The following is a 26,711-nucleotide window of genomic DNA, read 5'->3' as shown; positions in this document are numbered from 1 at the left end:
CTTTTAAAGACAAAGTGAAAAGTAAAATTTAGTCTCGGTTCACATGAAAGGGAAATGTAAGATTTGGTCTATATCTGAATAAGAGTAAACTTCCATTTTTGACAGAGCAGTTCCCCAAATCTCTGCTAAGCAAGGACGTTCTTCTAATGGCACTAGTCGTACATTCTAAAGGGTCATAAAAGTACGTTAAAGTTTTCAAGCAGTAATGCTTTCAAAGATTTCTACATAAGCACACAGCTAACTTAATATCTCTGATTCTAGCCCATGCATATTCTCCATCTACCCCAAGACTCAAAGAACGTTTCTAAATCCTCACCTTTACTTCAGGACAGTTACCACTTAAAACTCTAATTCTGTACCTTTAAAATGCTACATTTATTTTAGGATTTGTCTAACAAACATTTTTAAATTACAGAAATAACAGATTGGCATTATATTTTAATATGCAGTTCTATTTTTACTTAATATATGTTGGTGTATTGTAAATGAACCTGAAATGTACCTAAAATTGCACCAGATACACTTCTTATTTTATTATATGATAAATCAAAGACTGCAAGTTATTCTGAAGCTGAAATTAGTAGTGGTAGTAATAGTAGTAGCAGTAATTCAGTTTTGGACAGGTTATTTTTAGCTGCATTCTTGCTCTAGCCCTTCACTACAGATTTCTCACACCTCCTGAGTGCTTAGAAGTGTAAATAGTCTTTTTCTTTCCTTCTGTCTGTAGCATTATATTTGTGTTTAAATATAACAGAAGCTATTGCAATCTAGTTTGCCTCATATTTTCCAACACAAGAAAAAGAAACTCCTACAATTTTTTCAATGATGCTGCATCTCTTTTATTTTATGCAAAATTTGAAAAGAGCACTAGGGTCAGAGTAGTACTGCTCTTTTACTCAGACTGCATCGTGATTTGGGCTCTTGAAAATGTATTACTCTCTCTTATATAAGCAATAAATATTTGACTAAATACCATTCAACAAATGACTGGGAACATTCTAAAACATTACTGTTGTGCTTTCAGAGCAAAAGTGGTTGCAATAACAGCACATCACACACTGAATTTGAAGTTTTTTTAAAAGACAGATATTTAGGGATTGGAAAATGAAGAAAAAAATAAGCTAGGACCTCTGAAAAGTGGCACAAATTTGTAGAATCTCCTTCTTTTGATGCTGTTATTTTTCCTAAAAGAGCTTGGAGAAATGTAGAGCTCATATAACATAACAAAATGTAATTGAGTTACAAACAATAAGCTAGAACACATTCAGCATCAGCAGACATGTATGCATCTTCCTAATTCCTTGTCTCTTCTCAGATTTTTACATCACACTCTCCTCTTTCAGTATAATTTATTGTCTCACTCTAAATTATGTTTCAAAAAGTCACATGCTATGTTTTGAAAATTGCCATCCTCTAAAAGGCATTTTGATCTTAGGTTTAGTCCACGAAAACAAACAATTTATTTAGAGTCTGGCTGGCTCACATGGTGAGCAGTGAACAGTTTGCAGAGGATACTGTGCTAAAAGTGTCACTTTTAAAAAATAATATTGAAGCAGTTCTTTACAAACATGGCACTTGTCCAAAGCACATATGGAACATTAAATATAACCATAAAATTTTATGCACCAGATTTGACCAAGGTCTTGAGCTCTAATTTATATTTTCTCCATTTTGCTGGAAGACTAGCTGCATTTGATAAAGCTACTTCATAAGGACTCTGTTCTCCTAACATTTACACATCACACATCTGGACTTGGAAAGGGAGTTTGAGTAAAACAGCCAACTAATGTAGATCTTGTTTACATTATGTGCAATTACTCTTGTGTCATGAATCTCCCTGGGATATCAGAATGTGCTGAAGGCACCCAAAGAATATGTACTTCAAATAAGAGTGCATAAACCTGGGTGTTTATCCATGAGCTCCTTACACTCCTTTTCTAATAATGTTTCAACTCATTTTTATTAATTATTCGTATGTAATTAGAGCTGCCCTTGGTCCCTGAAGATCTCTGTTTGGATTGCTTTTCTCTCACAACTTGCTCACTGCAGCCAAGGGAACTAAGTGATGGCAGTTGCAACACTCAATTCAGTTACATAAACATATCGTCCTTGCCAGATTCCCCTGCGGTGTTCCCATTTTATGAAATAAGTCTCTAGCATTTAGTAACGTACTGTACCAGCAAGTTTCTTTTCATGTGACAAAAAATTAGGTCCTCTGCTCCTGGCAGCAGAGAGGCATGTGTGTGAACATGTCCCTGGAATCCACCCCAGCCCATGTGGCTGCACCAGCGCGAGGACAGAAAAAACAACACTTGGAACAGGAGTTGGTCACCAGACTTCAGGAGGAGAAAGACAGCCTTAATCCAGAAGGTGAGGAAGGCTTACTCCTAAGTGCATTGCAGAGGCAACACATGTGAATGCACATCATATCTTCACCATATACAAGAGGAATGTACTTTCTTATTGAGTATATTGCCAATAATGATTAAAATGAAAAATCTGGCTGGCTTATTTCTATAGAAGTAAAACTTTTTAACATCACAGCTGGTACAAACACTCTTGACTAAGAAAGCACCATGTCATGAAAGTGCAGAGATATGGACGGAGTGACCAGCCTACTCAACTGCACAGCTGATCAGCTTCAAAGAGAAGAGGCTTTTCTGGTCACTTTCTCCCCATATCTGCCCATCAGCATGAAGTTGCATGGTCATACTGCACTGACTTGCCGGAGCTTATCCTTACCACGGGGAGGCCACTGTTCAAGACTATCTGGTAAATGATATAGGAACTATAGAGGGATTAGTATTTGAATGTCTGTCAGAGACAATGCAAATCTCTAGACATGTTTATATCAGGCAGTGTAGCACCACAAAAATCTCCAGACTGCTTCTCTTTGAATATCCATGTTTACAACTGCTACATACATTCAGGTTTTCTCACACTGTCTACAAATGAGAAAACACAACTCAGCTACAAGAGGGAGAAGTCTAGATCTCTGGAAAAAAGAAAAGGGCTTTCACCCGTCACAAGCCACTATGGAGGGGCTTGCCACTGCCCCAGTGGTTAATGGCAATTTGGGAAATCTCACTCTTGGCTTTTCTCTTTTCTATTGGTGTTAGCAAGCTGCACTTCAAGATACACAAGAATGCTACCTAAATTATTTACAATTTTGCCATTAAATAAATAACAGATGATTTCTAAAGTAGAACAAGAAGAAGGGAATAAAACTCACAAATTTTTTGCTATGGTATTTTGTATAGCACTATCAAGCTGTTAAATAGCCAAGATTTTGTTTTGTTTATGAATTTAAACTTAAAATGAGGGAAAATGCCTTCTTGAACATCAAATATTATTTTCCTGTAATACTGTAAGTAGGTACCAACATACCAAACAAGATTAAAGGTTAAGTGGTAAAGGATTTACAATACCAGGGATGTTAGTAACCAGCGATTCACTTGCACCAATTGCTTTTAACCATAAAATGCTTTATAAATCAATGTGTTATTGTTTGTTTAGAAAAGCGTGCAACACTCTCCACTTCTACTTTCAGTACTTGTGCAGGAAATAATCACAGTTCAGGTAGTACATGGGTAGTCTGCATTCAAGAACTAGCAAAGAAACCTGGTGACGTTGTCATTGCTATGGTAACTACACTTCTGTAGTGAACACTGAAGTAAATAGGTACATAAAACATGTATAAGTTGTCACTATATAAGTTACTGCTGCCCTGGAGCTGCAATAATTTGCTTCCTTTAAAATAGTTAAATCTAGCTATAAATACCTGTTATCTTGCAATGTCCTGTTATTTCAAGAAGATGACAAGGCTCTTCTCACATAATATAGTGCAAACATACAAGCAGATTGATATATCAGAAAGGAACTTTTTGAACAAGTAATTCATTGGCCTGTAAGCAGCAAAGTATGAACAAGCTTCTGGCTTGATGAAGGAAACCACTCCCAGGCTCTTATGTACCAAGGCAAGATTAATCCATTGTGCACAGTTTGAAATGGGAAGGATATTTCTCCACTTTTGACAAATACAGAGCCATTTTTCTGCAGAGAGCTCTGTCATATTTTCTCTAGTTCATCTGTTACTCTTGTCTCCTCCTCTCTCCACATAATCCACAGCTCAGATGTGGAATTAAGAAAAGCCCAGGCTGGACACTGTCCTCCTTTAAGTTAACAGAAATAATATGTACAAGGGTTTTGCTCTCCTGTCATGTCCTTCATCATATGCAATCTTTGGCAGAGAGAGAGGTCCTCCTTTTATCTCCAGCTGAGCAATATAGCACAATTTTTAGGTTTTTCACGCACAAACTAATTTTGGAGCAGTTGACAGCAAGCTGCCTTCTAATACATACGATGCTGAGTTGATATTCATAGAAGGAAAGTATAGTTGTCTTCCAATTTAGACCAGGACTGCAATGTTAACCAAATTACCCAGCCTACTCATGGTACAGAATGAAGACAGGCACATACGAGGTCCTGTGGATCCTTTGGGATCATATCCTTGGGTTAGATTACACATATAGCCTTAAAGTCTTATGTTTCTGAAAGAAAATGGATAGTGTTTTGTAACAGCTGAATTATATCATCATATCAAATGGATTAGAATGGTCACAGAGACTTGGAAGGCCTAGACAGTTCTCACCGATAAAGCAGGTAAAGCTGAATAAGTCTTTCATAGAACATACAGCGGCGCATGACCAGTGACAGGACAGACATCTCAGAACCCAGCTGCTGTGAGGGAAAAAAATGGTGGTAATAATATTTTATGTATGAGGAGAAAACATCTGCCTTAATGTATCATTGATGTTCTGGTCATGTCTCTATAGACAATACTAAGTTCTGCTTTTCAAAGCAGAGATTTGATCTGTGTTTACTACGAGAACTAACATGGTTTGAACCTACTTTCTGAGTGTACAAGAACTTCATTTTTGAGTCCACTGGCAACTCGGTCCTTTACCACAACTGTCAACACGAGCTGTATGCAAAAGAATTTAATAAACCTGCCAGAAGTAATTATTTGAAATTTGACATTCAGACTATATTTAAAGATGGAAAATTGTGCAAATTATTGATGATTTCTGTAACTATATCTAACAGGACTACAGCAGGGTAGGTAACTCTAATACGAGATTACTAAGATGTCAGAGGAAATAGTTACCCGCCAGTCTTCACTAAGGGTTTTATAAATCATAAAAGATTATCAGTGTGAAAGAAATTCAAGCACTGTGTTTTGGTTTCTTACTCTGAGATTAACTCTCTGAAATAAAATCTGTGTTTTCAAAACGTGGTCACATGTCCTTGGGCCTGTTCTTTAAAATATTCCCTGTGTTTCTGCTGCCTTTGCTCTGCTGTGCAGAGGAAACTTGAAAGAGAAGATACAATTCTGGAAAGGGGAGGACTAGGCAGTAAGGTTTCCCTCTTCCTGTGGCAGTAAATTCTTAAATCAACTCAGGCCGTAATGTGCAACTTTGAATGAATATAACTCTGTAAATCACTACCATAAGGGCCTGATTTATCAGTAATACTCATTTCATTATGTTGCTCTGCTGATAGAAAAGGTACACAAGCATAGGTTAACAAATTGGTGCACTGTGGCTGTTTTTCTAATGCTCTTTTATATCTGTAAATCTGTTCTTAAGAGTCAACATCAACACAAAATGATTTAAGGTTGATACTACTTGAAAGAGACAGAATTTTTTGCATGGCTGTGTGTTCCTTAGGTTTCTTGTTTGGAGTCCATCTATCACACACACACACACACACACACACACACACACACACACACACACATTATAACAAAAAATCAATCAAACAAAAACCTAGTAATAATCCAGGAGTAAAAAGTACAGCTGTGATTGTCCCACTCTGCTCTGCACTGTGCAGCCTCACCTTCAGCACTGGGTGCAAGTCTGGGTGCCACAATGTAAGAAGGGCATACAATCATTAAAGAGTGTTCAAAGGAGGGATACAAAGATGGCAAAGGGTCTGGAGGGCAAGGTGTGTGAGAAGCAACTGAGGCCCCTGGGTTTGCTCAGCAGAGCAGAGGAGCTGAGGGGAGCCCTCATGGCGGCTGCAGCTCCTCACAGGGAGCAGAGGGGCAGCGCTGAGCTCTGCTCTCTGGTGGCAGCGACAGGGCCCGAGGGAACAGCATGGAGCTGTGTCAGGGGAGGGACAGGTTGGATATCAGGAAAAGGTTCTGCACCAGAGGGCGGTGGGCATGGTACAGGCAGCCCAGGTCACGGCCTCGAGACACCAGAGTTCAAGGAGTGTTTCTACAGTGATTCTACAATACATCAGGTCAATAGAGAGTTAAATTTGGGGTATGACCCAGTAATTTCAGTATTAAGAATTGCAAGTATTCTGCAAAAATCCCGAAATCTGTAAGCATGAGTATAAACTCAGATTAAGCTTATACTGAAAAAAAAAAAATCACATTGGGATAAAAAATAGACAAGCAAGTTACTCATCCAGTAACTCCAACCAGTTGCAAATTAAAACATACATGAACAAAGTCCAACATGCCTTTAAGTCTAGTTCTCAACTAATGTAGTACCACAAACACTAAAAAAAAATCAAGTCATAACAATAGTTGTTATGTAGTTTTACTACATAATCCTATTATTACTGTTCTTAATAGTAGGAGTGTGAGGACACCTCCCCAAGGCACAGCTTGCTAATGGCTCTTCTGTGGTGATAGAAGACCAAGTTAAAAGCAACCTACTTCTTGCAAATCTTGCAACCCACAAGTGCTAAAGCGACAGTACAGGCAAGCCAAACCTCCCCTTCCTTTGCTGTTTTGCACAACACTTAAGCATAACGCAGTTAAGAATGAGTATGCATTCTTACCACACAATCTCTTACTCTCTTCTACTAGAATTCACATTGTTTTAAAACATAGAGACTACTATTAAAAGTTGCTGGAAGTAGTCACGCAGAAAGCTGAAAAGAGATTGACAGTGAATTTTTACTTATATAGCAAAGACTAATTTGTATTTTACGCTGTTTCAGCAGTCTTTGACTGTTTTCTTCAAAATCACTGGCTCAGTGGCACCATATGGAGCATGTTGAACTTAAGATACCAAGAATGTGTCCAAGATATATCTCACTCCAGTGTGTTAAAACATTCCACCCTGCAGCTGTCATTATAGGAATATAATTCATACCCTAAAGTTTAAAGAAAAACAGTGTAGCTTACTATGCTTACAAAAACACAAGACTTTTTTGGTTCCAAGTAACAGTCAGTAAATGGAGAACAGTTAATCTTCCATACTGCTTTCTTAAATATTCAGAATTGTAACTGATCATGAACTGCTTTAATTCTGCATGATATTTAAGACTGAAAAACAAAACTAAGTGTGCAAAAGAATTACTAAAAAAAATCCATAATGAAGGGACTTGTATATCCAGATTTAGCATAGCCCATCATTACCTTTTTCTTTTACGTTGACTGCATTTCTTTTTAAAATGGCTGCATGAGACTACAGGGCAGAAACCTTAGCTACTTATTTTGGAAATGGCACTGATCAAGCGTATAATCATTTTTACGACATATCATCTCTCAGTACATTTATTTGATTATTTTTTGGTTTTTTTTTTACCTCTGTTTAAAATGCAAGTTTCTTAGGACAGTACCTGCCTCTTACTCTGATTTTTACAGTGTATAGTACTCCAAACACCTTCTGAAAAGTTAACTGCTGTAACAATGAGAGTAGGAGATAAGCAAGAAAAAAAAAATACACAATAGTTTCTTAGAAAAGCTGTCTTGCGATGTACGCATTACTCAAATGGTCAGTTCACTGCCAAGTAATGCAAGTTGCCTTAAAAGAGAATCCACAAAATCATTTTACCATGTTAATCCATGATATATTCTGTATATGGCATATTTCAAAGGAAAACTATTTTAGAAATATTTTAGGGAATTAAAAAAATATTGATACAATTTTTCATGTGCCTTTGTCTGTAAAGTCACGAAGTTGTATAATGCTCAGAGGAAAATATTTTAGAAACCTTCTAAGGTTATCCAATAGTAGCTTAATGATAAATGGTAAACTCATGTAAGGCTTAATATTCTGGAGACCTTCAAGAGGAGGCAGTAAGTTCTGTGTGTCTTGCTGACAAGCTGTGGATCTCCTCTGTCCAGTATTGTCACTCTTCCATTTACAGCTATCCCAGGACCAAAGATATTGATGTGGGCCTAAACACTGCATGTCTTATGTCTCTAGTCAGTATAATATTAGGCAGGCATTTCATATTTGCAGGGATATTATTGGGAGCAAGAAAATTGAAAGGGTTTTCAAGAGACTGTTTATAACAGAAAGATGGCTAACTAGGGTAGTTCAGAGCACAGAAGCTGGTTGTGTTGAAACAGAATAGTAACTATGCTCAGTAATAAGTACTACTGAAGACCTTGTTAAACTTTCCACACAGATGAGGTAGGTGACATAAGATCCAGGGAAGTGTTTGTAAAATGTGGAACTAAAATAGGAAAACACTACATAGTTATATCAAATTTGCATCTCAGGTTGTTGTTGGGTATGTGTTTGACTTTAGAAAAATTGAATGCATGAAATAAATACAAGCAAAAGATACATAGTTAAGGAAACGTTATGAAAAGGTAAGCATAATTACTAATTTAAATCAAGATCATAACATGTTAAGTGGATTGGGCAGATTAGTATAGACAGAATTAGTTACATTTGAAACAGTTTGCAAGGCAAATTGGATATATTTCAAATTTACTCTTGGGAATTTTATTTACATGAAATATAATTTTTCTTATTCATTATCCTGAAGAATTTATTGCAAGAGGTCTTATTAACAGATGAGCAAAACAGTAGCACTGAAAACAGTTGTTCAATTCTAATTAAAAAAAAAAAGCAATTAGAAAATTTTCCACATGTAGCATAAATTGTAAAATGAGAAGAGTTCTAATTATCTGGCTAATCTTTTCTCAAAAGCAGTATCTTTGCTTAAGGACCACTGGAGTGGCCAGAGTTAATCACATCAACAATCTATCTGGACTAGGACCCTGCCCTTGGAAAAAAATCTCAGCTTCTGTTATAAAGAAAGATGAAAGAAACCCTATAATTAAATGTTTACAGAAAAGTTCATTTTTTTTAAAACCTTCCATAAAGAAGTTGGCTTTTACTCAGAAAAGTAAAAGGATATTAACTGTGGACAGCCATACTGTCTGATTATCCTACTCTTTGCATTCAACTAACATTGTAAATCATTATTATAGCACTGAATGTGTGGATTTAAGAAAAGAAAAATTAGGAGGGGTGCTTTGTATTTCATTACATGAGATACTATTCTAAAGATCATTACCCAAAATAACAGCCAAAAGAAAGAAACTTACTCCTGAATTAAGCATCTTCCTGGTCTGATAACATTATTTGCTAGCCTATTAGATATACTTCATTCCCTTTAGATCTGTCCAAATGCCTTCTGAACTACCAAACTTCCGTTAATGTATGTTGTAGCATTCTATACAATGCATTTTTAAGTTCCAAATAACAAAACAGATAAACTCTTACTTGAGAATAGTAGCAGTGATGGTTGATTAGAAAGAAATAATTGACATTTAACTTCCTACAAAAACAACTCCAGTGCAGGAGATGCAAAATGAACAAGTACGCTTTGAACCAAATCTGATACAAGAAAGAAAAAAATGCACCTTATGTTACTTAATATCATTTCTATTAGATCAAAAGATAACTTTGGGATGACTTACCATGTCACTTCCATGCCATGGTGCACTCTAAATAATAGGTCCACCTCCCACCAGTGCTACCTTTCAGAATACTTATACATCTGTCCACCCACCTCTCAGTTAATGCACATTCAGAGACAGACTACAATTGGCCAGCATGAGGCTATGTCCTTTTTCAGCTCTTTTCACTAAATTAGATTCCAAGAGAAATAAATTTGGTTCCAGATGATGAGTGTTCTTTTTTGAGCAGTTAGATTCAGTACTTTAACTCATTATCGTAATTCATTTATACCAAGATGCTGCTCTGCCCAAATCTGGCAGTTCCTTTGATGTTCAAATCAAATGCACAGTGTTTGGCAACTATATGTACAGAATTTAACTAGTCTGATCCATTTATCCGAAACTGGTATGTGTCCAAGACCACTCACAGATGCATCTACTGGTCTAATAGAAATTGCAATGAGAGGAAAAAGACGTATTAATCATAACTGTCCCAAAATGGCATTTATACTAAATGCTGTGAGTAAGGGCCATCTGACTGCCCATCCACATAGGTCATACACAATCCCAAAAAATCTAAGAAAAACCTTCAGGTACACTGATGGTGGAATATATTTGTGATTCCCTGAAATTTTAGAAATTTTTCTAGTTGCAGGAAGCTCATTTTCTCACTTTTTGACAACTGTTTGTAAAATTAGTTAGAAGTTAATGATATTTTTGTAACCTTTACACATATTTATGACCCACTGAATATGCTTCATCATATAGTGCACATTCAGCTTTCCTTTTTATCACATATATAGGAGTGACAAATTCATGTTTCAATTGTAAAATAAGTAAATTTAAATAATAAAAATGCCCAGTATTAGCAAGTCCAGTATCTTAATTCTAAATTCAAAATTAAAATATAGATTTTACTAAATAAATAATAGTATAGAGGAAGACAGTTTTAAATACCTTCAATGTATGCATCAGTGTATGAAGGAAAAATATGTTTTCATTGTTTACTTGCACATAATATCTTTTCAATAGTTTTAATTAAACATCCATAGGTTACATTTCTTCCTATCAAATCCATAAACAGTAAGAATCCTAGTAACAGAAGATTATACAGCTGGATAGAAATTAGAAAAAGAGGGTTCAAATGCCTAGTTTTGCTCTTCTTCATTGAAGAAAGTCAGAAAAATGAAACTATTGAGTAGCTGTGTAATCAGATGTGAAACTCTCTTGACAGAATAAAAATAGTATTTGAGCTATATAAACAAACTGAAGTAAAGTGTTGATAGAGAAAGATAACACTAGAAAAGAAACAAGGTTTAAATTTTAGTTTTTAAAAAAGTGCAATGTAAGTGTGGAAAAATATGTTCATGTAATAAAGGTATTGGCAATTCTATTCCTAAACACCCAAAGTATGTTTTCAGTATTATTTCCTAATATGAGTTTTACAAAAAATAAAATAAAAAATCAAAGCTGTTCTAATCCAGTTTCAACATACTTTTGTACAATGACGTGCACATTTTATACTTATTTTCTAAAACAGCTCCAGTATTAAAATTATTGCATGAAACATTTACTCTCATGCAGTCTGGAAAACACAGCTACTTTTATTCTCTGTGTATATAATATTATTGCATATTTTCTTCAAAAATTCAATAGTGTAAGTACTTGCTCTCTCATCCAGTTATAAAATATCTCTCCCCGCAGAATTGTCAAACTAGCTATGTATACAATTCCAAAATGCTGGATAGGCAACAGATGTTCAATGATGGCTAATCATGGGAGTAATACTGTGAGTGATATTAAATAGTTCTCCAAGGAACACTTCAGTCAGCAAGAAGGTGCCATACTGATGACTCTACCTGTGACACCAGAGGTCAGGGAGATGCATAAAAACTCTGGGAACTGCAGAGATACCAGACAACTCACGTGAGAAGAATGGGGAAGGCTGCAACATCCAGCACACAAAGCAAGCAAAGCAAACACCAGAAAAAAAGTTTGTGCAATCTTAAGGTGATCTCATTTTGATTTTTTTTTTCTAGATAAAAGTGCAATTACATGAGTTTATATTCTTTTTATAGGCATCTAGCTCCTTGGTTTGTATGCACACTACTGAGCTGTACTGAGCTATATACTATTCACTAGCTATCCAACATACTACTTTTCATTGAAAATAGTATTTTTCAAAGGATCTCCTAGATATTTCTGCAATACTCACTGCCCAGTTACGATTAACTTTGTAACTCAGTGAGGTATGATGCTGTTCTCACTGTGTATTTGGGAAAATGAGGCAAAAGGAGATAAAATTTAAATAGATGAAAGTATGAAATTATCTTATGTAACACTCTGAAAATCCGAGGATCAACTTTTGGGAGTACTCAAGTAATTTTATACATAGCCAAAATCTCATTATATTACGATGCTAAAAATTCAATATAATAGATTTCACCCTGTGCATTCTGGAAACAAGAAATATAAGATTATTGGCAATCTTGACTATTTTGGCTTAAAAAAGTGCTTCATCCTCCACTAGAATTTTGTGACAAAGAAGAATTCAGTTCTTTAGAGAAGACCTTTCTAAGAAAATTTCTATAACTACTTTGTAAAACCAAGGTGGTTTTCACCTTGTGTAATGTGCAAATTTTAACTTCTTCAGCTAATGAGGCAGAAGCCAATTATGTAAGTATAATTCATAGCAAAATCTCTATTAGGAGTCTTGATAACTGAATGAGATCCATTTCTTACAACTGCATTACTGAATACTCATGCTTCTGGGGTTTCTATGCAATTATTTCATTGGAGACTAAGTTAAGTCAAAGTATTTTGTATTTGCCAGCATAGCCACTTGTTACCTCAGGGCACTAAGTGGTCTGAACTTTGTGTAATGGTTTCCGTAGTCAAACAAACAAACAAACAAAAAAAAGAAAACGGAAAAGACAGGAAAAAGCTGGAGTATCACCATTATCTTTGAATACTTCAGAGGTGATAAGGTGAGATTATTGATTAGCTGTCTTTTGCACCTGAGAGAATCGGCTTAGTTTGATGAGACAGAGAAAACTCAGGTTGGATAGGAAGGGGATAAGCCCTCTTCAGCCTCAAGGATGATCAACCAGTAAAACAGAGAAGTTATGGGATCTCCTTCAGTGATTTCCAATAACAGTCTGGATAAATATCTGTTGGGATAATCTAAACGTATCAGTGGTAGGTGTTGAAACACTCATTCTTCCTGCATGCACTGCATGTTCCTATTCCTGACCTTGCTTCAATGCAAAAAAACATAGAAACAAACTTACAAAGATGAATCTCTTCCTTCCACCTCCCATTCAAAAACAAACAAACAAACAAAAAAACACCAAACAAACGAAAAACTCACAGGAAAGTTTCTTACTCACTTGTATCAACTCAGTGCATGTTACAAGTATTTTTTATATTGTACTACATCATATTTTTGCAGCTTAAATTCTAGATGCAATGTTGCAGTTTGCTGTGATGCAGGGCCTTCCTGACAGTAGAATATTAATCTGGCAGCGAGCTTGAACACATAAATTGCAACATTAAGTTATAAGATGCATTATTATAAAAATTAAAATTATTTAAAAAGCAAATATGTTGCAAGCTGTCTGAAGGAACAGTACATACAGTGAAAAACACCTGTGGAAGACTTTAGGCCAAAAGTACTGCTGCTTTTTGATATTTTGGGGATGAGAACAGCAAAAGGAGATTTTTAGAACAAAAGAACCATGCCCTGGATGAGTTTGTGATCTTGAGGAATATGGACCTAGCAAAGAGCAGAATGAGGACCCTGAACTTCAGGAGTGTGAACTTCTGGTTGTTTAAGGAATTACTGAATAAGGTCCCCTGGGAAACTTTCCTTAGGAACACAAGAACAGAACAGAGCTGGCAGCCCTTTAAGGACACCTTTCTGATGGCACAAGAGCTCTCCTTCTCCCAGCATAAGAAATCGGCATGGCTGAGTAAGGACCTGCTGGTCAAACTGAGGGAAAAGAAGGAAATGTACAGGCAGTGGAAGCAGGGACATATGACCTGGAAGGAAAACAGGGATGCTGTCCAGACATGCAGGGATGGGATCAGGAAAGCCAAGGCACACGTGGAACTAAACTTGGTGAGGAATGTAAAAAGTAACAAGAAGACATTCTATGGGTTTATTGATCAGAAGAGACAGGCAAAGGAGAATTCACCCCCTCTGATAAATGAGAATGGACGTGGCTTCAACAGACATGAAGAAGGCTGAGGTTCTCAGCAAGTTCTTTGCCTCAGTCTTCACTGGCAGTCAGGCTTCCCATGCCTCTCATGTCCCTGAACCACTAGGCAGAGGTTGGGTCAGCAAAATCCCTCCCACCATAAGAACAGAGCAAGTCCAAGACCATTTCATGAGGGTGAATGTTTACAAGTCTATGGAGCTGGATGACATGCGTCCCAGTTTTCTGAAGGAACTGGCTGATATGGTTGCCAAGCCACTCTCCATCACATTTGAAAGGTCATGGGTATCAGGTGAAGTCTCTGGTGACTGGAAAAAGGGAAACATCACTCCTATTTGCAAGAAAGGAAGAAAGGAACTACAGGCTGGTGAGCCTCACCTCTGTGCTTGGGAAGACCATGGAGCTGATCCTACTGGAAGTTATGTTAAGGCACATAAGAGGTGATCCAAAACAGGCAGCATGGCTTGACCAAGGGCAGATCATGCCTGACCAACCTGGTAGCTTTCAATGATGTAGTGATGGCACTGGTGATCAAAGGAAGGGCAAATGATGTCATCTACCTGGACTTATGCAAGACCTTTGACATGGTCCCACATCACATCTTTATCTCTAAATTGGAGAGATATAGATTGGAGGGCGCACTCCATCTGCAGTATTGCAGCCAGGTCTGGGGCCCTCAGTACAGGAGGGATGCGGAACTGTTGGAGTGGGTCCAGGGGAGGGCCAAAAGATGATCACAGGTCTGGAGCACCTCTCTGAGGAAGAAAGGTTGAGGGAGCTGGGCTTGTTTAGCTTGGAGAAGAGAAGGCTCTGGGGAAACCACATTGCAGCCTTCCAGAACTTGAAAGGAGCTTGTAAACAGGACAGAGACCGACTTTTTACATTATCTGATCGTGACAGGGCAGGGGGGAATGGCTTTAAACTAAAGAGGGGAGATTTAGGTTAGATGTTAAGTGGAAATTCTTTACTTAGAGGATGGTGAGGTACTGGAACAGGCTGTCCAGAAAAAGCTATGGATGCTCCATCTCTGGGGGCATTCAAGACCACGTTGGATGGGGCCCTGGGCAGCCAAATCTAGTGAGTGGCAACCCTGCTCATGGCAGGAGAGTTAGAACTAGATTATCTTTAAGGTCCCTTCCAACCTAAGCCATTCAGTGATTTGTACTTAGACAGCATACCTGGTTCTTGTGCTTGTCATATCACTAGGACTAGGCAGAGTCAGTTTCCAGCTGAAGTACTCTTCCTTAAATGACAATTTAAAAGCAAGACTGCATTTAGAGCAGCCTGCAGACCTCTCTGTGATATGTGATCACAGGCTTTTGAACAAAGAAGGATACACCATCACAGCTGTCTCCTTGACTATCCTTTCCTTTTCTTCTCTTTCAAGTACTCTTTGTTCAGACTCAAATTTGTAAACACAAAAAGCATCAATACATACTCCTTAGGCAAATACAAGTTCTTTTATATAATAACCTTTGTCCAAGAACTTTATAGCTATACCTGAACTTATCCATATATAATAAGACTCAGTCAAATACATGTAGATAAAGCGTACTGAGTGGCAGCATATATAATATAAATCAGAGTTAAAAAGCATATTGATGTAAATACTATGCTGCAGAAATAAAATCTTTGTCAGACAATGTCCCTGTGTTTCTTCGCTGTCTTTCTTGGAAGATCCTAACAGTATAGACTGATAAGATTGCATGACACAGAGAAGTTGCCAGGCTCTCTCCTTCGAAGTCCTCTGCACTACCACATATCGTCCTCCCATCTAGTCAGATTTGGTGATTGTGCTGAGGGAGAGAGTAAGGGTGAGTGATAGAGATCAACCCTTTCTGCATCTACTTACATTCAGAATGGCACATTAAATGCAGCCCTGAAACCCACAGTAGGGTCAGTGTTGGGAGAGAATCCCCAAGACATCTCAATGACTCTGACAGTATAAGAGGTTTTAGCATGATCTGACAGTGTTCTGAATCACAAACTGGCTACACCTGCCCCAAAATGGGCTTGAAATGCTTGGTTGCAGAACAGACTTCAAATGGATTGGAAAAGGAAATCCAACATTTTGGATCAAAAAAAATTTTGATCCAAATATTTTTTAACAAAATCCAAAATATTTTACCCTCATTATCTGCAAGTAACCCTCTGAAACTGAACTGTTCTGAATTTATGCTGATTTAAACACGTTTTTATGAATTTTTCTGTCACCATTCTTCTACTTCTTACAAATTATATTGCTTTTATCCCTATCCTTATTTATGCAGCTTTTCCATAGCATATTTGCTCTTTGCATTTTGGTGATTGAAAAATGCATGCATTTCACTTTTAGAATTATCATGGTTTTATGATTTTCAGTTATTGGTATTCCACATCATAACATCATGTAGTGTATGTACCTGGTTCTCGGAAGAGAAGAACTCCTATATTCCCCAGGGTACTTTGCTCCTCTGTTACCATTTCTGGCCAGAGGGAAAAGATAAAAACTCGCAGTTCACGAGACCTCTCCCCCTCTTTTTCCGCCCATCTCTCGTCTTGGCAGCACCTTGCTCCCCAGTCATCGTTGGTAGTAGAGTAAGGCCTACCTTGATTTTTGGACATTCTCTCTCATTGTATTGGATTTATTAGCTTAAATTGTAATAATATTGTATTATAGTGTGTTGTTTTGCATTCCGATACCTTATTTAGTAAATTAGTTTGTTTCTTCTCAGATTGTTGCCGCTGTTTTTGCTCTCAGGCTCATCTCCTTACCCTTTTTTCCCTTTTCCCTTTCGCGGGGCGTGGATCCGTGGGTCCCCTGTCCCATTCGTCACGGAACCGGGCTGAATGCCCGTAAACTGTTGACAAGAATGCTTTCAAAGATGTATGTTAATTGCACGTTAAACATTGGAAGCCAAACTATACAGGTCTTTTCCTCCAGACAGGTGAGTTTTGCCCTAGATATATTTAGCAGCTGACAACATTTCAGGGTACTATCAGAAGAAAAAAAGTTAGAACTCAATTTTCTTTGTTCCTGGCTCTGCCACTGACTTGCTTTATAACCTTGTGCACGTAACCTCTCAATTGTCCACCTGTAAAACAGAGTCAAGACTACACGCCCACTTTCTTGGTTTATTCTGAGCTTTAATGTTTATGAAGTACTATGAGACACTCTGGGAAGTGCTACAAAGTGCAAAGGGTTATCAGTCATCGTCAGTAAAACACAAGCTGCTGAAATACAGTGAAATCTGCCTTCTCACGGGACATGTTCGATCTTGAGCTGCATTCTGTACAGTATTCGTGATCTTAAAAGTGTCTCAACGCTGTGTAGCATAAGGAAGGATAAATATCTGTAAGCATTCCAAGAGACTACTAGAAAATATTTTTAGTTTGAAGATGTGAAGCCTGTTGTAAAGTATATGTTTCTTCTCTAAATACCTAGTTGCCTTCCATAAAAAGAAAAAAGCCATTTCTGAGATAGGATTCCTAAATTACCTAAATAGCTAGACATTAGCTGAAAGCAGCACTAAATATCAATTTAAATACTTGGCTCTCAATTTTCATTTCATTCATAATGTACTAGGTAAAATATACTAAAATAATTACTTGTTTATTACTCATGAATTTCAGTGCAGCAGCTGAGACAATGTAGATAAATAAGATGATTAATTGAAACAGAATGAATCACAACAAAATATGTTGTTGTATAAGGTATGATTAACTCCACAGTGATTCATATCATTTCAAGTAACAGGGCTTTTATCAATGACGGCTGCAAGGTTGGGAAATGATTTAAAAGCATTTCATCTTAGAGAGCCACTGCAGTTCACAAGGTGGGTGGGGAGAGAAGAGAGAGGAAGAAGCAGATTCAGTGTCTGCAGCTGTCCCACAGCACATCTTTACGGCATGCCACTGACATTATCAACCTCCCTAGTGCTAGAGACACTCTCATTTTTCACTTGGCCACAATTTATTAGATATTCCAATACCGAGAAAGTTATTTCTGTGAATTAAGCAGCAATATTAAAATGCCATAGCTTTCCTATAATTGAAAATGCATTATCTACAACAGAAAATAAGTGTCAAGATTCTACAAAGACACTGAAGAAAAATAACATTTATTTTTCCTCCACTCAAAATTATAATTCTTAATTCCCAGACTCCTTCCAAAGCTTTTGCAGCAGTCTTAAATATAAGATTTATAAAAAGAAATTGCCATCTGTTTACAGCAGTTTAGAAAAGCAAACACAAGCAGCAGTTGACCTTAAAAATCTCTACCTGCTAAAACAGAAGAGAAGATGAGCTGTCTCCTTACAATTTTTTTCCCCATGTGTATTTAATAAACTGGGTCAGAATGAGTATGGTTTTTAATGTAACTGCAAACTCCCTGTAAGTGAACATACAAGTCTCACTTTCACACTCAGTCTATGAAATGAAGATAATCTCCCTCACCAGTGGGGCTGGTTTCTGAAAACCTTTGGAAAATGGAAAATACTGACATATAAATTGGAATGAAAAACATTGACACCCAACTTAATTCATTTAAGACAATATTTCTGAAAATTTAAATCAGAATGAAAAAAAAGATTTAGAAAATGAATGCAAAGGTGGAATTCGTAAGGAAGTTATCTTACTAACAACTTCTGAAAATAATCCCTCAATACCCATCAGTTCCTATAAATTAAAGAATTAAGGTCTCTTAAAGCTCTTTACATACAAACAAGTTAACTGTTCAATAAAATGTGCCTCCTCAAGACACTCAGTTTCAATCCAGACACAATTTAGTGTTTGACTTCCACTAATACTTTCAAATATTCAGAAGTGATTTTGAATGCTTACTTGAAATTAATTACAAAAAAAAATTTTGTGAGATTCATGGCATGACCAGCCATCATTTGCTATATCCCTGTTCTTGATATGGAAGAACAGATTGAAACGTTTGCCTCCCTTTCCTCATTCATCAAAAGTCAAACTTCTTCCACACATCAAATTATACCTGCCACCTGATTTTCTCCTGTCTCTTACCTCTTAATCATTTCCTTGGAAACAGACAATTCACCAGTGTGAAAAGGCATGCAGTAAGAGTGGAAAATGATCTGCGAGATGTATGAACAGAAGCAATTAGACTGGCGTAAATTCAGATCAATTCAATTACACCACTATGAATGTACAGCACATTACAGAGAATCACCATGTGGCTCGTTCACCTTACAGAGGCTATTAAATCTCATTCTTGTGAGCTGTGTGGAGATTCCTAAGCCAGTCTGGTCCTATGTGATAATCCAGCAAAGTTTATAGGCAGGACCGAGGTTTGTCCAAGTGTCATATCTAAATGTTATATACCAAAGTATGTGCAGTGAAAGGTGTTTGCAAATGTGTTACATGTTACAGGAAAGGAATAGACAAATTTGCTTGGAAATTGTCATTTAGGTGTAAACCCTGGCGCACTGAAGACCATTTTATGCCAGAAAACCGCATTCACTCCTACAGTTAAGATAAGTGCAAAACTACAGAGTGATTGCAAGATCAAAATCAGGAGAATGTTAATCACTGTTGTCATTTTAAAACTTTAAGGAAGTTTATCAGTTTCAATGACTATTATCAGCCATTAAAGAGATTCCATGTCATTAAGGAGATGTGTCTTTATAAAGGCTCATAAAGGTTCATAAAGACTATCTTTAAACGACATGTATATGTGGCAATGTTTATGTTAGTATTTGATACATCACTTGAAAGCATTTTAAATTGAGACCGAAAAAAGTACAATTTCACTATAATTATATGATGAAATGATGACAAGACCTGCTTGATATCTTACTGTATACAAAGGCACGCGCCTTTTTAAAGCACAGGATTCGTAACTCCAGAACCATTACTAAAGCTACTGTCATTGTTTGTTAAAGCATAAAGTCTTGCACCCAACTTCATCTCTTTTCAGCATGCTTGCTGTTGCACCAGCATCAATTTCCCGAAAGACCTAGCAGAAGCATCTGTCTTTGCAGAACTTCAGTTTACAGTCTTGAAATTGATTTGTTCAGTGTGTGTTTAGAAGCAGCAGTATTATACATCAGAGAGGAAGATCTCATTTCCAAGATTTGTTCTATTAGTTTTATTTATTACACCACTGCTTTAAAAAAATCCATTATTTCTATTCTACATACTCTCCTTAACTTTTACTGAATGTTGCACACCATATAATGCAAGCTAGATTGATTGATTATGGTTTTTATTGTGAACTAGTAGATGAGGAGCTCAGCATGTCTATAATTCTGAAGTTTCTCAATCTAAAAATTTCTCAGTGATGACCTGCCTATGCAAAGGAAGAGAACCCAGAAGATGGTTAACACACCAATATCTTAATAAACACTCTTCTCTGAGTCGCGAATGACTGCTATATGCAGGGATGAATCATATGAAAGCTTTGTAGAGTCCCTTGAATCCTGAACATCTCCACAGAAAAGATACTGCTATCCAGCTGCATGTTCCAAAACACAGACCTTTCCCCCTAGAAGCATTTTGTTCCCTGAGGAGATGCCACTCTCATCTTTGGGGGAGACTAGAAGTTGGAGTTCATGTTCCTGTGCCATTACTTCTTTGGGCTCTCAGATGCAAATAAGGTAGGACAGCAGCGGTGCTTCCTGGGCTGACCCCGTTGCAAGAGCATCAGAGACCTGATTTTGGCCCTAACTGGGAAAGCAGAAAGAGGTCTAGGAAAGAAAAACATGCAAATTTTGGCTCCTTAACTGGCAATTGCTGTGTAGGAAACATTGCACAACTTTGTGTAGGGATGTAATATTAAAAGCTTTCACTCCTTGAACCATTCAGAACCAATATGTATTTTAAGGTGAGGCTCTACAGATGAATTAAGCAGCAACTTCTGACAAAGCAGTTACCATCAGGAGATAATTGACCTTATTCAAGAGTTAAGCATCCTGAGGCAAAGTAGAGTGTGCTTAATCCTGGCAGGTTAATTATCCAGTGATTATGGTATCTTGGAAGGTATTATTGCTAAGAATCATTTGCAAAATGACACTATTAAAAAAATCCTTAATTTAATAAAAATTAAAAGCAATGACAATAATCAAGTTCTCCAGTCATGTATTGCTAGACTACAACTGCAGAATGGCCTTGATTGGTTAGCAGCAATGAACATGTAATTATTCCTATTCTGAATGTTCTGTACTAAATTTGTTACATGAAGTACAGTTAATAATATCAAAAATCCAAAGTAAAGAGGTTTGGCTAGCTATAAAAGGGATTTAAAATAGTGATCAAAACACCAATGGTCACTGAGCTAGTGCTGGAACTGATAAACGTACTGAGTTCTTACCACAGCGCTCACTGTCTCGACTGCAGATAAGGGTATGCTGGCATTTACATTGTAAACTAGAACATTTATTCCAAGAGGTTTATAACTTGCCCATTTTAATTACCATCTGGCTGAAACTTGAAATAACCAATCTCCATTCAGATGTAAATTTTTAAGTAGAAGACATAATTTAAAATCACTTTGCCAATTGTTTTTAGTTTAGGAATAGCAGCAATTTGGAATCTTGCTGTTCTTGGATGTTTTTTGTATTACTCTAAAAAAAAATAAACAGCTCAGTACTTAACAATCAAATTGCATTGGTCTATAATGTAGCGTGAGGATAAACACAGAGTGGAATAAAACTCATGTCTGAGACTATTGTTGCACTAATACAATAACAACCACACCACTTAGGGTGTCTTACTCGTATGTTAACTTACGTGCTCCAACTATTTAACTGAACTAGCATAACTGATGGAAAACTTTGCAAAAAGCAAAAGGAAATCATAGTAAATGAGCAAAATCTTGGTGTTTAGCTGAAGAGGTTCTTTGCCCATCAAGGCATGCATAAAGACAAAAAAGTTCTGAATGTACTTGCAAATGAAATGAATATAGAAACAATAAATAAAGAAGGAAGCTACCAGAAGGCAGAACATGTCAGAGTAAGCTTTTCTTCAGTTTTGCAACTACTCTTTACCACAAACCATATGTAAAGAGTAGAAAGAATGACAATTACAAGATACAGCAGCTACTATAAACTGGACGTATACTATGCCAAGGGTGTGGTTTCAAGTTATACAGAAAGAAAAGAGAATAAACCACTGTGAATATAATTTCAACAACCCAAAAGCAGCAATGACCAGTTTAAATAGTGGAAAACAGAGACTAAAAGATGACCAGGATTTTCAACTGATTACAAAGTTCAAGTACACTATGTGAAAAAAGAAGCATAGAAGACTAATACTCTGAAGTATCTACAGACAAGTCTAAAGATGGTCACTTTAGTTTAAATAGCGTCATTTACCTGAAATACACTAAAATGCTTCAGAAAATGTAGGGAATAGTTGACGCTTTAACACACACAACAGTGCTACACAATATTTTATGACAGTAGGTGAAAAATACCATAGCAAAATGAAATGGCAGGGGAAATTAAGGTAGTCTGAATATAATTTCCGGTACTGGAATCTTGCCAGTATAGTGGACTATTGCTTATTAAGTATGCAAATATACAAATAGTACCAATCAATGTTTTATCTTCTGAAAAACAGCACCTTATGAACTTGTGTGATATGAATTCAATGAGGCAATATTTATACAGAAGACTAAAAGTACTTAATCCCAGAAGTTTCTCTGAAGCTCTGCCACCCAAGTCTTGACTAGACTTGGTCTACATAATTTGTGAAATCTGAATTTTCATTTATTTATAATATATTGCTATTAAATCAGAATGTTCAGTATCATCCTTGTGAGGACTGTACTGCAAAAGACGGAATAAAGCAAAAATTGGCAATAACAGCAAATTGTCAAGAAATGAGTGCTTGTTTTGTTAGCTACAGTTTAAGAAAGACTTCCTATCCTACTTCATTTTAAAAATACTTCAAGTACTGTATCTGTAACAATGTTAGGCCCTAATCTGTAGACAGCAACAGTAGAAAAATTGATTTGTGTTGGTACAACTCCATGTGTCACAACCAGGAATAAGTCACTTTTCCATAGTTTTCCAGTACTAACATAGCTATCTTTAGACAAGCCAACACTTCAATTTGGTATGCCACACTTTCCAAGATATATTTATCTATTTAACCATTTTGTGCCAAGAAAACTAATAGTTAAGAGCACTTTCTGAAATGGAAAAAAATAAAAAATTGATAGCACTACAATGAGTGAAATCTGAATTCAGTTTGCCTATTACCCTGGACTTCCAGGCAGGATTTCATGCAAAATGTTTCTCAAATGCTGCATCGCAAAAATAAGCCTTCCTTAGACAGACTAACAATCTATTCACCACAAAAATTGATGAGAGACTTCTAAACCAGTTGACTGGTTTTTAGCTTTCTCTTACCACTTCTCCCCAAAGAGTCTATTTCATCACAGAAATGTTATCAAGAAAAGGCATATGAGTATGGAAGTAAGTAGCAGCACTTCTACAATGGCCCTTCATATGTTTTTTCCCCACAGAGATCTAACTGCAGTGCTGGTACATCATGCATATGGGCAGCCATTAGGAAGCAGCCAATATGTTGGAGATTTCCTCTTTTAATCTAGAGTAATTTCTTCACATGTCTCCAGACTAAAACAAGCAAGTTGCAAATCTGACAGGTCAAGTTACATATTTGGCATCAACTGACATTTCACAGTCCTGTGATTGTGGATTTCATTCTCCAGCTATATCCTAGATGGTCATTGTCTTTCTGTATAATGGAGGACTGGAAAGTAGGCTGATAGACACAAACAGGTAGATGCAAGAGACACAAATACTTTTATAACACTCACCGTCTCATTTCCAAAGAGGACGTCAACATAAGGCATGACTTTCATCATAGGCTCTTTGTAGAACTGGCTAATAAATGGTGCAGAAAGATTCAAGCTGAAGATCTTGTTGTTTGCAGAAGCCTGAGTAGCCACTTTTAATACTGCTTCTGGTGACACTGTCAGGAAGAATCCCTGCAAGCATCCAAACAAAAGAAAGATTTTTACTTACTTCAAATTAGGAATCACATTAAGTATGCTGTTTCTAGAAGGTCACCTCAATCCCACCTTTCTGCGACACACAGACTACAAAGAAAACCACACAACTATGGATAAAAACATTGCCTTTACATTAATGTATTAGGGAAGTGACAAAGAACCCTCATACACTGAGAAAGAAAAACCTTCCCAAGTTAAACACAACCCATTACCTCTGCCTTCTGTGTAGTACACTTTCCCATGGCAGTCAAGACTAGTATTTGTATTTTGAAAGGTACTATACTGTAATTTTAAATGGCCCTCTTTGGAACAAGAGTCAATCAAACTGCACTGCTTAATTCCAGAGTCCAACAAGATGGCTTATGCACAGTTAAGAGATTAATGAAATCAATTTCCTGAAAAATGACTACCTTGTTTTTAATAAATATGCTGAGTATGGTGTAATTGTTCTACAGGAGAAATCTATGGGTTTTCATGTTTCCACCCAGTATTTTTCATTTGTCTACAACCACCGGCTCCATAAAGGGATCCAGGTGTTTGCAAGAAGGGAGACCCAGATGCTCTCAGCACTGAGCCAACCTGCAGCTCCTGCCCCCGGCCCACACAAAGGTGGACTCCACAGTCTCAGTGGGACATTCAGCTACCACCATTATGCTCAATCTTTTAAAAACGGCACAATGTAGTTTATCATTCCTTGCAAAAGTACTATCCTTCATTCTTTAATAGTAATATTTGAAGCCTGTGGTGTTCACATTCCTTTTCTCTAACATTACTTTCTGTCCTCAACGCTATATCTGTGCTAGTTAGACAATAGTTAAATTCATTATTTTTTGTGATTAGACAACTTTCACATCCATCTGCCTGCAGTATTTATGCTAAGAGAAGTAGGTGGGAATATGATACTTGATATCTGGAAATAACTTGGTTTCACGTGGAAGGAGGTGATCCTCTAATCTACTTGTAACCTGTGGTGAGGAACCTGCTTTAGCAGGGGGATTGGACTAGATCTCCAGAGTTCTGCTCCAACTCCTGTGGTTCTGTGATTCTGTGAACTGTTTTCAAAACTCAGTGAATAATAGCAATTTTCAAGTAAAAGCAGCAATTGTTAAATTTAAGGCCAGACATAATGTCTAAGGCACAGATGCAAACAATGTTGTGTGTGGGGGGGGATTGTCAGATAAATAAAACCTATCCTGTTCTATCTGTAACATTGTCACTGGAAAACTCGAAAAGGTACGATAGTGAAACAATCTTATTTCCTATTTTTTATACATATTATTCTATCTTTGAATGACAGATTATATGTGTTTTTCTCCTGTGTACTTCAACTAACAGATCATCTTAGGCATTGTACTTACTGGAAGAATAATATAATGAGAAGTCTATAGATTAAAGACTACTTAGAGAGTCTTCTTTTTCCCTGCTCCATGCTCTCCAGTCTAGCAAATACATGACTGCTTTCAAAATCTGGGCATGACTCGCTACATGACAATAAAAGTCCAAAGGGCATAAGAATGCTTTGCTTCTTTTGGAGTTACTCAGTACCTTGAACGACTGGAAGCCTGTAAACATCCAGGCTTCTTTGCTATTTTTACATTCTGAAGAGTTAAAATGAACAGTTTATATAACATCTTGTCTCCATAGCAATCTCTACCATCTTTTATTTTTTTCATTTAATGAACAGAGTTAGATTTTTTTTTAAAACTGTTCCAAGCACAAAACAAAACCTTTCAAGGCTCACATGTTGCCAGCTGTGGATAAATCACAGATTGCTATACAGTGGTCTGTGTAAATAGTAACCTGGTCAAATAATTAGGCTTCTTACCAATTTTCAGATGAAAACTGTGTCTGAACGAAAATACATCTGATTGTAATTTAAGGTACAGAACACTATCCCCGTGAGATCTAACTCAGGCCTGCATCCAACTCTTTTTTCCTTTGAAAAGGCAACAAAAAAGTACTGAAATGCAGATAGTAGAGCTTGCTTTTCAGATCCTGCAAAGCAAAGGGATAGAACTCTCTAAAAGCTACAGCTCGGCCTTCTGGGTTTCCTAAAGCTCATTTGTGCCATTTAATTTCATTCTTCCAAGAGTTTTTTTTTTTCTATTTTTATTTAAGTATTATCCAATATTGAAACATGTAGAAATTAAGAATTACATGTATGAGAACTCTTGTTACAACTCCGCCAAGTATAACAGTTCTTAGCAAATAAAAGTTGTAATACTAAAACAAAAAAGTTGTTGCAGCATAATTCACACAGTGGAACTTATAAAGTAGGAAGGAAATGCATCAAATTTGAACTGATCTGGGTTTAAAGAAAACTAATTAGAGACTCATCTCATCACCTGTAAAAATTTAAATGGAGCATGACTATTTTCAGTGGAATGCCAATTACAGCTATGGCCAGTACTGTCACTAGAGCTCAGCTAGATAAGCCACAGAACACTTGTGCAGCATGCTACAGTTTTGAACAGGAATGAACTCCTCCAAAATAAACAGGTTTTCTTATCTGAGATTCACAACAAAGTAAAAATACTTCATATCTTCCTTAGTAGCACAGCCCTAGTGCTCTTGCAGCTGCCACTGTTTTTTGACCAGTGAGATGTATCCAAAGGAGCACGTCAGTCAATTGCTCCCACCTACTGCAGCAATTAACTGCCAGCCAGCATCAGCTTTGAGTGTGAGAATAACTGTGTCTAGATATTGCTTCTGGGACACAATGGCGAAGTTTTCAGATGTCAAATAAGGACAGTTTATAAGGTGGAGGAATATGAGCTGGGAACCAATACTG

The 26,711-nt window shown here is 36.9% G+C and overlaps 1 protein-coding gene across 3 annotated transcripts in view; it reads right to left on the bottom strand.

Moving 5' to 3' along the window:
- The window catches only part of ADK (adenosine kinase), a 279,987-nt gene that overhangs the window by 54,027 nt on the left and 199,249 nt on the right, over positions 1-26,711 (bottom strand). For all 3 annotated transcript variants that reach the window (XM_021398210.1, XM_021398209.1, XM_021398211.1), the window contains one exon: positions 23,726-23,896. In XM_021398210.1, the coding sequence (XP_021253885.1) occupies positions 23,726-23,896 (171 nt within the window). The remainder of the gene's footprint in view (positions 1-23,725; positions 23,897-26,711) is intronic.

This window comes from Numida meleagris, chromosome 5 (assembly GCF_002078875.1).
Source record: "Numida meleagris isolate 19003 breed g44 Domestic line chromosome 5, NumMel1.0, whole genome shotgun sequence".
Taxonomy (NCBI): domain Eukaryota; kingdom Metazoa; phylum Chordata; class Aves; order Galliformes; family Numididae; genus Numida; species Numida meleagris.
The sequence above is the reverse complement of the archived record's forward strand: the minus strand, read 5'-3'. Positions and strand labels throughout refer to the sequence as shown.